The 15,162-nt window shown below is 36.7% G+C and overlaps 1 protein-coding gene across 6 annotated transcripts in view; it reads right to left on the reverse strand.

Annotated features, from left to right (window-relative positions):
• Positions 1 to 14,185: 14,185 nt before the first annotated feature.
• LOC107802410 (metallothionein-like protein type 2) overlaps positions 14,186 to 15,162 on the reverse strand; it is a 63,027-nt gene continuing 62,050 nt past the window's right edge. For 5 of the 6 annotated variants that reach the window (XM_075226492.1, XM_075226489.1, XM_075226490.1 and 2 more), the window contains one exon: positions 14,186 to 14,467. In XM_075226492.1, coding sequence (XP_075082593.1) covers positions 14,380 to 14,467 — 88 coding nt within the window. In that variant the 3' untranslated portion in view covers positions 14,186 to 14,379. The remainder of the gene's footprint in view (positions 14,468 to 15,162) is intronic. The other variant, XM_075226491.1, reaches the window with a different exon arrangement.

A 15,162-nucleotide genomic window follows, 5' to 3' on the forward strand; every position in this document is an offset into this window, starting at 1 on the left:
ACATTGTTTGACTAGTTTTGGAGATACGGGCATCGGTTTGAGGTGTTTGAGTGGCGTTGGAGTCGATTATGGAACTTCGGAGTGAGGTAAGTCTCCTGTCTAACCTTGTGACGAGTGTCCGTATGTATGCTAGAATTACTGATTATGCCCGGGTAGACTTAGGCTCACGCCATGCTATAATTGTACTATTTGAGTTATCTTTGCTCGTTTAAATTCCTTTATTTCGTGTTACGACTTGAGGCTAGACTTGCATAGGGTGATAGACTCGCTATTGTTGAGATGTGATGAGATACTTGATTTAGCCGCAGAATATTTGTGCTCCCCGTATGAATTTCTCCAGTGTTGTGCGTTTTCATGCTTCCTTAAAGTTCATAACTCGCACATTTATTTGTGAGCGGGGTTAAGGACCCGTTAAAGCTTCTTATTCTAATAGGATCGGGCCGTTCGCCTCGGCAGTATAATAGATACATCTATGGTTTGTGATGTTCGACCCTCGGCAGTGCGCACATTATGATGGGATCGGGTCGTTCGCCTCGACAGGATTATGTATCACACTCTCATGGGAGCGGGTCGTTTGTCTCGGCAATATAATAAATATATCTATGGTTTGTGCCGTTCGACCCTCGACAACGCTCATATTATGATGGGATAGGATCATACGCCACGACATTTCTATAAAATACTCTTATGGAATCGTGCGTATTATTTGACAAAAAGGCAGTGTATCTGTGAGTTTTCCTTATTTGAATTGTGACGACCTATCTGGTGAGGTCCATATTATATACTCCATTTGAGGAGTTAACCGATATTTGAGGACTTGGGCTTACTGTTCAGATGAGGATCGTATTATGTACCTATATTTGTTTTCACTGTTTAATTACCATGCTTTGTACTTGTTTACTTTCTACAGTACTTGATTTATTGGACCACTAGTAAGTGTTGATGTCGACCCCTCATTACTATTTCTCCGGGGTTAGGCTAGATACTTACTAGGTACGCGTTGATTTACGTACACATGCTACACTTGTGCACTTATTGTGCAGGTATATATTTCTGGTGGTCTTTTGGGCGTAAAGACGCGGCTATTGGAGGGACTTTACCGTGAGCTATATTTCATGTTACGATTCGCAGCCTGCAGAGTCTCCATCAGAGTTATTTATATTTTTCTGTCTAACTTGTATTCCAGACACATGTTTTATTTTATTATATTTCTTAGTTAGTGCTCATGCACTTGTGACACTGGGTTTTGGGGGCTTCTATTGGATGGTTGGTATGGTAGTTCACGTAATTATTATCATTTTACCTTGTAAATTTTATTTCATACTATTTAATTAATGGAAATTATGATTTCAAAGTAATACAAATGAGTAATTAAGTTGATCGATCATTGTTGGCTTGCCTGACTGCGGCGTTAGGCGCCATCACGACCTATAGTGGATTTTAGGTCATGACAGCTTGGTATCCAAGCTTTAGGTTCACTTAGGTCTCATGAGTCATGAGCAAGTCTAGTAGATCTTGCGGATCGGTACGTAGACGTCTGTACTTATCTTCGAGAGGCTACGGGGCTATTAGGAGCACTTCACTTCTTGATTCCTCATCATCAGATTTGATTCTTTTGAGGCTTATGCTTTTATTTCCTTCCTACTCAATCTTATGCGACGTGAAGTTCTTGCTATTACTTGGGAATCGAGGAGTTGTAGTGGTACTGCAGGCTATTATCGTCTCTTTGTGGAAGGATCTTCTATCATTTCAGCTCAATATCTATATTTTTGATGGTTTTGAGACTATGCACAGATTGTTATGATGTTCATGCGTTGTTATCGCATGGTGTTGGTGTAATGGTAGGGTGATTGTTTATGTGTCGAGGTAGTGAATGACTTAAAAGGAGGATTTCTCAGTGCATGATTTAGAGTTTCAACATTAAATTCCAGTAAAGGAAAGACAATCGGACTATGGATGTTCAGACTTTGGTTGATGGAATAATGAGACTTGATATTTTTTAGGGTGGTGAAGTTTTCATTGTGATTCGGTGTCGTCGTCCTAGTTTGAACGCATTAAAGTTCGCCGGTGTTATAGTCTTCTTTGATTTTCCTTTGGGGCAGGCTATGGTGAAATAGTGCCTAAGAAACAGTTGTTAAAGATAGTGGTGTATAGCGGTTTCAGAATCGAATCGGTGTTTCGAAAGCTAATGGCTCGAGAGAGAGATAATCTTCGAGGAGGCTTAGAGTTGGTAGCAATCTAATAGTCCAGGTGCTACAGAGATGGATTTTCATTTGATGCAACCTTTAGGCAGCAAAGGATGAGGAGGGACATGGTGGGAGGTGTCTCGCGGTGATTGAATTGTTAGCAGGTCAAGTACGCACAATAGAGGTCGAGAAATTGCCTAAGGAGATGGGCTAACTGAAGTGGGAGTGGCAGAGTAGAGTATGGATTCCGTGGTAGGATAGCCACGTACTTTGAGGAAGTTTAGGGTGATTTGGGAATCGTGATAGAAGGTGATTTGGTCTACGGATTTTATTTAGGATGGTGGCTACTGTAACGAGGGAGATTAAATATAGCAAAGAGGAGTTCTCTTGAAATGAAGAAGGGTGTGAAGACTTGATTATCATTTTTGGATGCAACGTGACTTCGAATTTAGAATGTATTGTCGGACTCTCAGTTGATGTCTATGGGGAATGAACTGACTTTTACAGCTGGTAGGCGAGTATAGGCTTCAGAGGGTTTACACAGATTTTATTTGGGATGGTAGCTACTATTTCGAGAAAGATTGAATATGGCAAGAAAGAGTTTGCCTGAAATGAAGAGGGGTGTGAAAAATTGATTATCATGGGATGCAACATGACTTCGAGTTTGGAGCGTATTGTTGGACTTTTAGTCAATGTCAATGGTGAATGAACAGACTTGTATAGCCGGTGGACGAGCGTGGGCTTAGGAGGGGTTACTGATTACGTAGTCATTGTATCTAGTGAGCGCCATTGGAATATGTCGACATGGAATTCCACATGTGGGTTATCTCCTGTGAGCAGGTTAGCGGTTGCATGATGTTGATGAAGCTTCTGCGAAGAATACTACTTGCTACCTGGTAAGAAGTCGAATATGTGATTGTGACGAATGATTCAGAATGTTCATGAAAGGCTTAACAAAAGACTTCGAGAAATTTGGCAGGTTTAACGGTACGAGATCATGGTAATTGAGAAGGAGGAATTGTTGTGGGCTCTACGTTATGTGATGGTAGCTTAAAGCTAAGTGGGGGAGCCCCACCGTCGATGATTAGATCGCATGGTTTTCTCTTGTGCGGTTTCTGGTTATCGATGCGTCGGTGGATTATTTATGACTAAGAAAAGAAAATATCAGGAGAAATTCAATCAAGGAACTCGATGAATGTGTGTTATACTTTGCATTATCGATTGAGGTGCAGGATTTGGGAAGACTCATAGTTTATGCTTCTTGTGGATGTAATGTACAAGGGAAAGAATTCAGCCGGTTGCTTCCTTGAGAGGGTGTTCATGTGCTAGCAGAGCGTTGAAGTTTGGTTATATTCGGGATCAAGTCAGAGTGGATGACTCTCAAAAATGGTTCTAGTGGGTTCAAGAATTAAAGTACAGTGCTTAAGGATTTCGGGTCCGTTGTGTGGTGAAGGATCGAGTTTTTACAGTGGATTACGAACGTGACTTGGAATGTTCTATGTTATCATCGGGTATGCGGTATATTATTAGAGGAAAGAAATAAATAGCCTCGAACTCGCGGAAGGTCTTTCATAATGGGTGTACCAGTTGTAGATGCTATTGTGCGCTTAAGAAGGGTATGAGATGATTCATGGGTAATAAGACAATGTGGTCTCGCGATTCGGGTCACTCGGGATTAGTGCGTATCGAGTTCGTTATGTTGTGAATGGAGCAATTATTATTTGTAAGTCAAGTCAAAAGTAAATTAAAGTAAGTGGGGTCGGTTGGTAATGGTTTGAATTAGCGTGATTGTGGCAATGATCAGATCCTTCGGTGTGTGAAGTTATACATATGGTTGGTGGTTGTACGTGCGGTCATGACAGCCACCACAACTTGATTGATTTGAGAGGTATTTAATTCAAATGGCCTTATGGTGTAAATGAATTTGTGTATTCTCGCGTAGCGGCATGATAGGTGCAGTGAGCGGTACGGGAAATTGAAAGTTGAGGATCAAGGTTGCGGTTCGGTGTTGACAAAAATATCACGAGCTAGGATGAGCAGGGGAGAATTCAGATGTTGAAAGTAAGCTGAAATTTTCTTCAGTGTGCCCTGAGAACAACGTTCTGTGTAAGAGGCTTGGTGTATTGATTTGCGGATTCTTGATTTGCTTTACAGAATTAGAACAGTTGGCGGTATAGATGTGCAGACTCTGCTACCTGTTGTAGAGGGTCGTCGGAGAGTATCCCACGGGAAAATATGTATAAGTGTGACATGTTAGTCACTTGATTGTAAAAGATTGAAACCAAGCATGGATATTATGGTACTATCGTTAATGTGAGAGTTTATGCCTGGAAGGCGCTCTACTCCTTTGGTTGTAAATTGTGGGAGTTGTTCCGGATTGAGACGACTTGATTATTCGCACATATGTTGAGGTCCCGTGTAGCTTGTGGTGTTATATGAGCAGGATGGCCCTCGAGATGCAGGTCATTTATCGTGCCTTAGTTATTCTTGTGTTTTGTAGCATATGGCGCTATCCGTCTCCCCAGGGAGGTATTTTCTCACTTAGCGTGCTTGTGGTCGATATTCGTTATTTCGTAGGTATAAGCATTACGGCTTGATGTGTGTTTTCTTCTTTATTGTTATGTATGGATCAGGTGGCACGTCGCCACGGGTATCGTGTTTGGATCGGGATTGCACGTCGCAACGGTATCATGTGTGGATCGGGTTGCACGCCGCAACAGTGAGATGTTGAGTACAATCCCCTATACTTATTTTGTGTATTTGTTTCTCATTCTCTAAGAAAGGTTCATAGCATCTCTTCGGCCGTTTTATTCATTACGCGGGCAGGGTAATTCTTTTTCCAGAGTTCATTTTTTCTTATGTATCACATTCGAGTTTGTAGCTTGTTGGCGCATTGTGGGTGTCATATAAGATTTTTGGCAGTGTCTGAGATGGCTTATTGCCTGAGCATCTTGTACTGGGTGAGATGAAGTTATTGGACCTGGGATCAGTGCACTCATATTTATATAAGTTACATTAAAGAGAAAATATTGTTATTCAGTCAAAATGGGGTAATGGTCCTGTCAGGAGGAGAGACTCCATGATTTGTTGATTCGGCAGGCAGTTATTAGTTTCTACACATCTCTTCCGCCGTGGAAGTATTGCGAGAGTTGGAACCGGGCTTATATGTGTTATGAGGTATGCTTCGGGCATCGGGTCAGCAAAATTGCAGTTGTTGTGCTTAGAGGAGGTTGCGCTGGGCAAATGAGTTATGCGGTGCATTGTGTGATGTCAACATGGGTGCATGATTATGTGTGAATTCAACATGTGAAGATTTATACTATGTTCATATGTTAGAATTAGGTCTTGTAAAGAAATTCGGAAGTTGGAATTTGGTTCTAAGGCTTATTGACTAAATAAAAGGGAGGACCTTCAGACCGACTTAAGATAATGTGCCCAACTGGGTTGTGGTGGCACGGGTAGGTGCACAAGGTGTTCCACAGGGATTTTGGACAACTCTGGAGCAGTTCTTAGCACGTTCGAGGACAAATATTTGTTTAAATGGGGGAGAATGTAATGACCCGATCGGTCGTTTTGAGCTCTAGCATGTCGTTCGGCGGTTTGAGGCTTTGAGTAGATTCACTTCAGGTATTATGACTTGTACGTGTGGTCGGAATTGAATTTCGGAAAGTTCGGAGTTGATTTGGAAAGAAAATTCTAATTTCGGAAGCTTTAAATTGGAAGAATTGACTAAGGTTTGACTTTTGAGTAGACGATCTCGGAATGGGGATTTGAAGGTTCCAATAGGTTCGTATGATGATTTCGGACTTAGGCGTATGTTCGGGTTGAGTACCGAGTGGCCCAGGAGCATTTCGGTGCCTATTATGGAAGGTATTTTTGGAAGTTTCAGAAATTCTTAAGTTTGATTTGAAATGAATTTTGGTGTTATCGATGATCGAAGTTTCGAGCCTTGGAATAGATTCGTATCGTAATTTGTGACTTGCACGTAAAGTTTGGCGTCATTCCGAAATGTCTTGATATGGTTCGGACGCATTCGTCGAAGTTTAAAGGTTTGAAAGTTTAAAGAAGGGTTTTGATCGCCGATCCATAATTTTGATGTTGTTTGGTGTAATTTGAGGCTTCGACTAAGTCAGTGTCATGTTTTAGGAAATGTTGATGTGTTTGGATGGGGTTCGGGGGGCCTCGGGTTTGATTCGGATTGAATCGGAGTGGGAATTTGGTCTTATGCATTTTCTGGTGGCAGCACATCTGGTGTAACCACACCTGTGAGGTTTTGGCAGCAGAAGCGGCCAAGAGGGTCGCAAAAGCTGTTCTGGGTAGTGGACGCAGTTGCGAGTCCATTTTCGTATCTGCAATGGTGCAGATGCGGCGTCCTTGAGCGCAGAAGTGGATTTGCTGGGGATGGATGGGACCGCAGATATGGTCGAGTTCCGCAGAAGCGGAACCGCACCTGGGCATGAGGAGTAGCAGAAGCGAGGGCGCAAAAGCAGGGGCACAGAGGCGCTGAAGGAGCCGCAGATGCGGTAGGCGACCTGGACTGGGTTCTCGCAGCTGCGAGGTAGAAGCCGCAGAAGCGGCTGTCGCAGAAGCGACCTGGGGACCACAGGTGCAAAAGTTCGCTGGGCAGTGAGGTTTTTTATAAAAACAGAATTTGGCCCATTTTCTTTTATTTTTCACTTGGTTGGGGCGATTTTGGAGAGCTTCAAGGGGAGATTTTTCTCAAGAAACACAAGGTAAGTGACTCCCACCTATTACAAGTTAAACACATGGTTTGTATATGGATTTAAACATGAAAATTAGTAAAAATTTGGGATTTTTGGTAGAAAACCTAGAATTTACTATTTTGGATTTTGACCACGAATTTGTATATGAAATTTGGAATAAATTATATATTTGAGTTCGTGGTGTTATGGGTAAGGTTTATCTTCAAAAATATTCGGAATCCGGGCACATGGGCCCTAGGGTTGACTTTATTGACTTTTCGAGCAGAGTTGGGAATTAGTTTAAATTAATTAATTGTGGGTATTAAAGTATATTTTGATTGGTTTGCACATTGTTTGACTAATTTTGGATCAACAGACATCGGTTGGAGGTGCTAGAGAGGCTTTGGAGCCGGTTATGGAACTTCGGAGCGAGGTAAGTCTCATGTCTAACTCTGTGAGGGGGAAACTATCCCTAGGTGATGTATTTGTTATGTGCTACTTGTTGCGGGGGCTACATACACACAAAGTGATGAGGGTCTGTACGTACCTAGATTCATGTTATGTCCGGGTAGACCTAGGTTCCCGCCATGCTATAACTGTACTATTTGATTTGTCTCTTTCCTATTACATTCCTTTATTTTACGTTATGACTTGAGACTAGACTTGTGTAGAGTGATAGACTTGCTATTGTAGATATTCGACAGGCTTCATGATTAGCCGCGAAATAATTGTACTTCTCCTACGAATTTCTCCCGCGCTATGCGTTCTCATCGAAAGGTTTCCAAAAAATTTATAACTCACACGTCTATTCATGAGTGGGGTCAAGGACCCGTCAAAACTTCTTATTCTAATCGAATCGGGCCGTTCGCCTTGGCAGAATAGATACATCTATGGTTCATGCCATTTGACCCTTGGCAGTGCGCACATTATGATGGATCGGACCGTACGCCTCGGTAGGATTATGTATCACACTCTCATGGGAGTGGGCCGTTCGCTTCAGCATTTTTATAAAATACTCTTATGAAATCATGCATAATAATTGATAAGAAGGCAGTATATCTGTGAGTGTTCCTGATTTGAACTGTGGCGACCTATCTGATGAGGTCCATTATATATACTCCGATTGAGTAGGTAACTACTAGCTGAGAGTTTGAGTTATTTCTAAGAGGAGAAGTTTACCACGTATTTATACTTGTTATTTCGTTTTATTCCTCTGATTCGCATCTGTTTACTTCTACTGTATCTGTCTTATTGGTCCACTAGTAAGTATTGATGTCGACCCCTCGTCACTACTTCTCTGGGGTTAGGCTAGATACTTTCTGGGTATGCGTTGATTTACATAATCATGCTACACTTTTTGTGCAGGTACATATATGTCTGGTAGTTTTTTGGGTGCAAAAGCGCGGCTATTGCGGGGACTTCATCGTGAGTTGCATTCCATGTTACGCTCTGCAGCCTGCAGAGTCTCCATCAAAGTAATTTATATTCTCTTGTCTAATTTATATTTCAGACAGATGTTGTATTTTATTATATTTCCTAGTTGATTCCCATGCGCTTGTGACATCGAGTTTTGAGGGTTCCTACGGGTCGTTGATTATTGTAGTTCGTGTAAATTCTATTACATACTATTTAATTAATAAAAATAATAATTTTAAAGTATTAGAATGAGCAATTAAATTGATCAATCACTGTTGGCTTGCCTAACGATGGTGTTAGGCGCTATCACGACCTATGGTGAATTTTGGGTCGTGACAAGAAAAGAACTACTCATACAACATACATATGTAATGCTAGATTATTCACTACAATAATTAAAACAGACCCAACTCAGATGGAGAGTATACTGTTAATTAAAGTCAAGTGAACACATCATAATTAATAGCACTAGTTCCATTGATCTAACATGGATACTTACATGGAGAGCAAGTACACGATATCAATTACTAGTATTCCACCAGTGAGCTTACAATAAATTTATCTGATATGAAGGAAGACCTAAAGTCAACGCGTACATTTATTACTCACTTGAAATTAATAGTGAAACATAAAAATATATTTCTATCACCACTTAATCATGATTGTATTTTAGTTACAAAATTGATTCAACCATTAAACTCAGAAAGAGAGTCAATACGGGTTATCAATAACTAGTAACTATACTTAGTGAGTTCATAATAAATTTATCCAATATGGAAGAAGACCTAAAGTCAATGCATAAATTTATTATCTCACTATAAATAAAAAGTGGAGACCATAGGGGTTAATTCCTATCACCGCTTGATCACAACCACGAACGTTTCTCCGAGGATTAAGTTTCATGATTAAAATAAATGCTCAAAACCCCATTTAAACAGTCTTAAAAAGCTAAAATTAATGTTTTTCACTGCACAACATTGAGTATTGATCACCGAGCTATTTCTGATAGACCTACCAAATTTCAAATCAATCGGAGATTATTAAAATCACAATCTCCAAAATTGTGATCAAATTTGGAAAATTACCATTTTAAGCATTTTTTAAAGAATTTAAAATATGACTTACATTCTTATCATATATCAATTCATATCAAATCAACATGTATTATCATGTTCCAGATTAAACATAAATAAAATGACAAAAAATGACTTTTCGTATGTAAATCACATTTTAATCTGCCAAACCTCCAAGGAAACTCATCTAAACGATCCCGAATCGTAAAAATACGATGTGATTCATTGCTTAGCAGTGAGTTATTCTTAACTGATCGTTTTCGATGATCCTACCAAATTTTAGGTCATTTGGAGATTGTGAAATTTACAATCGCCAAAAAACTAGATCAAATTCGAATAAATTATTTTTGGCTTATTTTGGATTAAATTCATGTGATTTGCATTCTTGCTATATATCATATCAAGTTAAATCATCATGTGTCATCACGTTCCAGATTTAACACAAATATAGCCGATATATAAAGAATAATTTTTCATATTTATAACAAATTCAATTTAATAAACTGCTTGAAACCCCATCTAAAAGACCTCAAAATGCCGAAAAACAGCATGATTCACTGCATAGCAGTGTTATTCTCTCACTAGATCGTTTTCAACGAACCTACTAAGTTTCAGGTCAATCGGAGTTCGTCAAATTCATGACCACCAGCATGTAACCAAACTCGGAGAATAACCGTTTTAAGCAGTTTCATGAATTAAAATAAATATGATATTGATTTCTATTCTCCTCTATATTATATTCTTCCTATTTCTAGGATACATAATATCTCCTTTTGCAATAAATTATCCTTTTATTAAACACATAAGTACTTAAGATATTACATTTTCTCTCGTTCGGCGAAAACCCCAATATCTCTTCTCATGGATGGAGTTGGTCTCACTAGTACCCAAAGATAAAACTCTTTTTCTAGTTAAAAACCTCCACCACTAATGTAGATTTATCAAGGATAATTTTCACATGGTACATTAAGCAGATTTTAATTACTCAAATAAATAGATCATTTTGTGGATCCTACTTATTAATCATAATGCTCAATCCATGAATAGACATAATTTCACATGTACAAATTTATTAAGAATTTTTCATGAGTTCAAATAAACAAACCACTTTGTGGTGATTATTTATTACTCACAAAGTTTTCAATGTACGAGTGAAGATACATGTAGCTCATAAAATTATTTTATGGCAGATTATGGACCACAACTTACAATCCACGATAATAATATAAAATTTATACAAAATACTGCCATATTTCACTTAATTACAGCCTCCAACCAGATAACAAAATTTTTTATCGAAAATCCAAGACTAGTAATCACGTAGGGCATGAAAACATAAACAAAAATGAGAAAAACTTTTTATGCACAAATATGCCAAACGCATCAATCAGTAATCAAACAGAGTATTTCACTTTATTACAAAATGATTACATCATCATACAATATCAAGTATACTTTGTAAGACCTAATCAATAAAATCCTACACCTCTATTCCGGAATTCAATACAATTACATGTCTAATTATTAATAGCCAACATGTAAACCCATTATATAACTATTATTTAATCATGAAGACCATGGGGAGTCAACCCCACCACCATTGAATTAAAAATAAATTAAAAATATTAAGAAATAATTTCCACAAAATAGAAAAACGTCCAAAACACAATCCAAACGACTTCAAAACGCCAAACAACAACATGACTCACTACACCAATGAGTTTTTCTCATCACGTCATTTCCTATGAACCCGCCAAATTTTGGCTCAATCGAAGTCCGTCAAGTTCTTTGACCTCCGAAAACACCGGCAATTCGGTCAAAATCAGATTTTGTGTTTTTCTAGGGTTTACCCAAATAAAATCCAGATCATCCCAATCAAATATCAATAAAAATAGATATCTCATGATTACAAGAATAATCCAAAATTTTTGCACAGTTAATTCACAAAACAGCAGTGCACTTTTTCAGAAAATAAGATATACATGTAATTCAGAAACGTACATAAACGCGATTTTCTTGTTTCATGAAAAACCTAGTTATCTAATTAGATGTGAGTGAGCTCTGATACCAATTGATGGATTATTATAAGTAGCGGAAGCAATACGAGTATTAAAATCATATGTAATCTAGATAACTAGCATATACGGGATTTCACGGGTTACCTCTTGAAGCGTGAACAAATCTTTTCTATCACACGAGCCTTCAGTTCCATAACTTCTAAATGGAATCTCCACCATATGCACAATCATGATCCTCGAACGTTCCACGATCTTCTATTGTATTACCCAAATAATATCCGAAAATAGCAATTTCGTGTGGGCGATATTTCTAGGAAAATATGGTTAAAATTTCGGCCACCATGTCTTACCCCCTCTAGGTGGAAATTTTTATGTATTTATAGCACATGTTTTAAGGGTTAAAATCGTTTTCCAAATCCTATTGGGTTTTTCTTTCCATCAGAAAAATGATTCCATTATTTTCTATTATTTAGACACATCAGAGACCACATAATTTAATTAACAAGGCTTCCAATTATGGAATTAATTTCTAATTTTCGAAATTAATATCCACCATAATTAATTACGAATTATTCCACTAAAAATTTATAATTGCACTCCTTATTCAACTTAGAAATTTATCTATTAAATCTTATTTAACTCCCCATGTTAAGATTTAGATACTAATCAATTAAATTAAATTACTAACAATTTAATTTATTAATTATTTCCTTTAGACTTTCGCTTAACTTATTTCATGTGTCGGATATAAAATCTATCGTTCGGGTTTACACATGAAAACTTATAAGCTTTCATAAATGTGTATCATCAATCTCTAAATCGAGACATGGATTACATCAACTAACTATTACTTCGCCAATGTACATTATTATTATTATTATCCAATTTACCAAGCATATTGACCCAGAAAGGATCTCGCCTTTTAATAAATCAAAAGACACAGACTAATATATGATCTATTTAAAACTTTATTAAAACTGAATAAACAATTATTTCATAATAAATACTATATCTAAACCAAATCCATGATTAATAGTATATATCCCAACAAAAAAATATTACTTTATGGAACGATTGATTTGGTGTGGTCGCGTCGTTATCTTATCCTTTTCTCTCATCGTGTCCTTCTATATTATTAAATAATTCTATTTTATTATTTTCCCTACCTTTTTATATAATAATTCTATCTTGTAGCTTACTTTTTCCTTGTAATATTATAATTTTATTCTTCATACTGTTGATACATGACATCATGAAATAACGGCAAACAAAACAATTTATCCAAACATTACATATATCAAAACGATATAATACAATACAATACAATATATTATGAAACGATACATAACAACCAATCCAAATAAACTGTTAGTAGTTCGGGTCAGTCAATTAAGATATTTCTAAGCGGAAAAGTTCGACTTCACTTCATCTAATTATGAGCACTCTTACTATATATAGTACTAACAAATATGGCTGGGAAAGGGTTATGATCTATAGCTTTCAATATATACTCGAACTAACAGAATACACCTAAGGATCCACGTAGTTTACGCAAGCAATGTAGAAATCACAATACGATGAATAATAACCACAGGATGATAGAGTAATATGTATATTCTTTATGAATAGTTGGCTCATTGTAATCAAATTAGATATACACTGTGCAAGCTGTTTCCAATATTAACACTATTACTCAATGAAGGATGTCAGAAATGAAGTTTTTGTCATTTCTGCTTAGTAAATTAAATGCGAATTTGTACTTTCTCAAATTAACTTTTGTGTGATATAAAAAATAAAAATAAAAAAGATATTCGTTTTTCTAAAGGAAAAAAAAATCATTAAAGCCAAAGCTATCATGTTTTTATTTCAAAAAAAAATTATTTTAAGTAATTAAAGTAAGGAGCCTTAATTTAAGGGTAAGATGACTAAATTGATTTAAACGGTAATTGTTTTCGGGCATTTGTATTACTAAGGTAAATGTTCTTATTTTACGTTATTTATATTGAAAACAAAATTAGTAGCCAAACATCTGATCTCAACCTAATAATACGTAGTTACATATACAAGGGTGCATAAAGCTACCGCGCGAGAGTTCATGTGCCCCTTTGGCCCAAGCAAATCTTTACCCTTGCATGCTAAGAAAATTAATAATGTTAACGGTGTATAATTTTTGAATAAAAATAACTAGCGAATGTATATTATATATAACTGTGTATATTCAATGTATAATCAATGTATACCGACTATAAAAAGTAAATATAAAAAATTTGGCCGGCTATTTGTGTAACAATACCGAAAAAGAAAAATGTTACAGTTCTCATTTAATTGGTTGCAAGATTGGGTCCATTTGAAACTTGTTCAGCTGGAATGCTATGAAAAAAATGAATCATTTAAGTGTCTCTCTCTATGTTGATGATAAAATTGTTCTATTTCTCATAATTTAGGGGTATTTTTTTATCCCTTATCCTTTGTGTATTTTTTTAACCTTTACCCTTTAGAAAAGTATGAGATAGACAAATCCCCTCTAGAAAAGACAGCACGGGAACATGAGTCGTGATTTATTTGCAAATTCCACAAATGAATAGTTAAATGTATCGTGTTTAGATGATTGATGAACCAAAAGTACAATCATGCATGGCCGGTATAGCAGAGAGACTAAAGCAAATTAATTTTCGCGTCCAATATAGCACTTAGTTTTAATATATAACCAAGTATAAAAATTTAATGAGCAGATGGAAAATATATAAATTAAGGTGCGAAAGAAATAGAGTAAGAGACTTCACAGGCAATTAATAAAGACACAAACAAACTTATATAGTATATTGACAACAAACAGAAAAGCCACGTCACAGCAGCAACACACAAACCTAAGAACTGATCATGATCTGTTCCATGGTTGTAGTTTTATTGTTATTAATTACAATAACTTTTAGAAAACACATTTAATACAGAGACACAATGCAGTTTTTGGAGTGGGATTATCTTAACAATTGCAAGGGTCACAGGTGCAGTTTGATCCACACTTGCACCCATTTCCTCCTTCTGCTGCTTTCTCTCCTGATTCCACAAAGCTGCAATATATATTTCAAGTAATCTTTTTTAGTATTGTAGTCTGAGTTTAATTTAATTAATTCTATACACTAAGCAACAGGGACAGACGGTAGAAGCCACAAGTTTGGTCTAACCTAATAGTTTTTGTTCAAATCATGGGCGCATTTATAGGAGAGATTTATGGGGCAAGTGAACTCATGGTCTCTCATCAAAATTAGATATTTTCTAAAATTAGTATAATATTAACTGTTGACATTCATGCTCCAAGAAGGTTGAATGGTACACTTGGCTAAATGTTGAGTTATTTACCAAGAGGAAGAAGGATCAATTCCCGCTTAATACATTTATTCCTCCTTATTCCCATGTACTGAAAATCCTAGATCCGCCTATGACTCAAATAATGTATTTGTGTCAAGAAATTTATTAAATATATACACATGTTAAAAGGTATTAATATTTGAAATCATCATTCTAAAATCCAAATGTCATCAAGTTGATACTGTGGCTCTGCTAAGCAGATAACTTTGTAGGTGTTTGGACATAAACATTGTAATTTTTGAAAAAAGTAGTATTTGGAGTTAAATTGAAAAATTATATTTAGAATTTGAAATTATGTTTGGACATGTATTTCACTTGAAAAAATATTGTAATTTTGTGAGTGGGGAAAAAAATTCTGAAAATTTTGATTTTGAAAAACTCATTTTCGAAAAATTTT

The sequence above is a fragment of the Nicotiana tabacum genome, chromosome 12 (assembly GCF_000715075.1).
Source record: "Nicotiana tabacum cultivar K326 chromosome 12, ASM71507v2, whole genome shotgun sequence".
Taxonomy (NCBI): Eukaryota; Viridiplantae; Streptophyta; class Magnoliopsida; order Solanales; family Solanaceae; genus Nicotiana; species Nicotiana tabacum.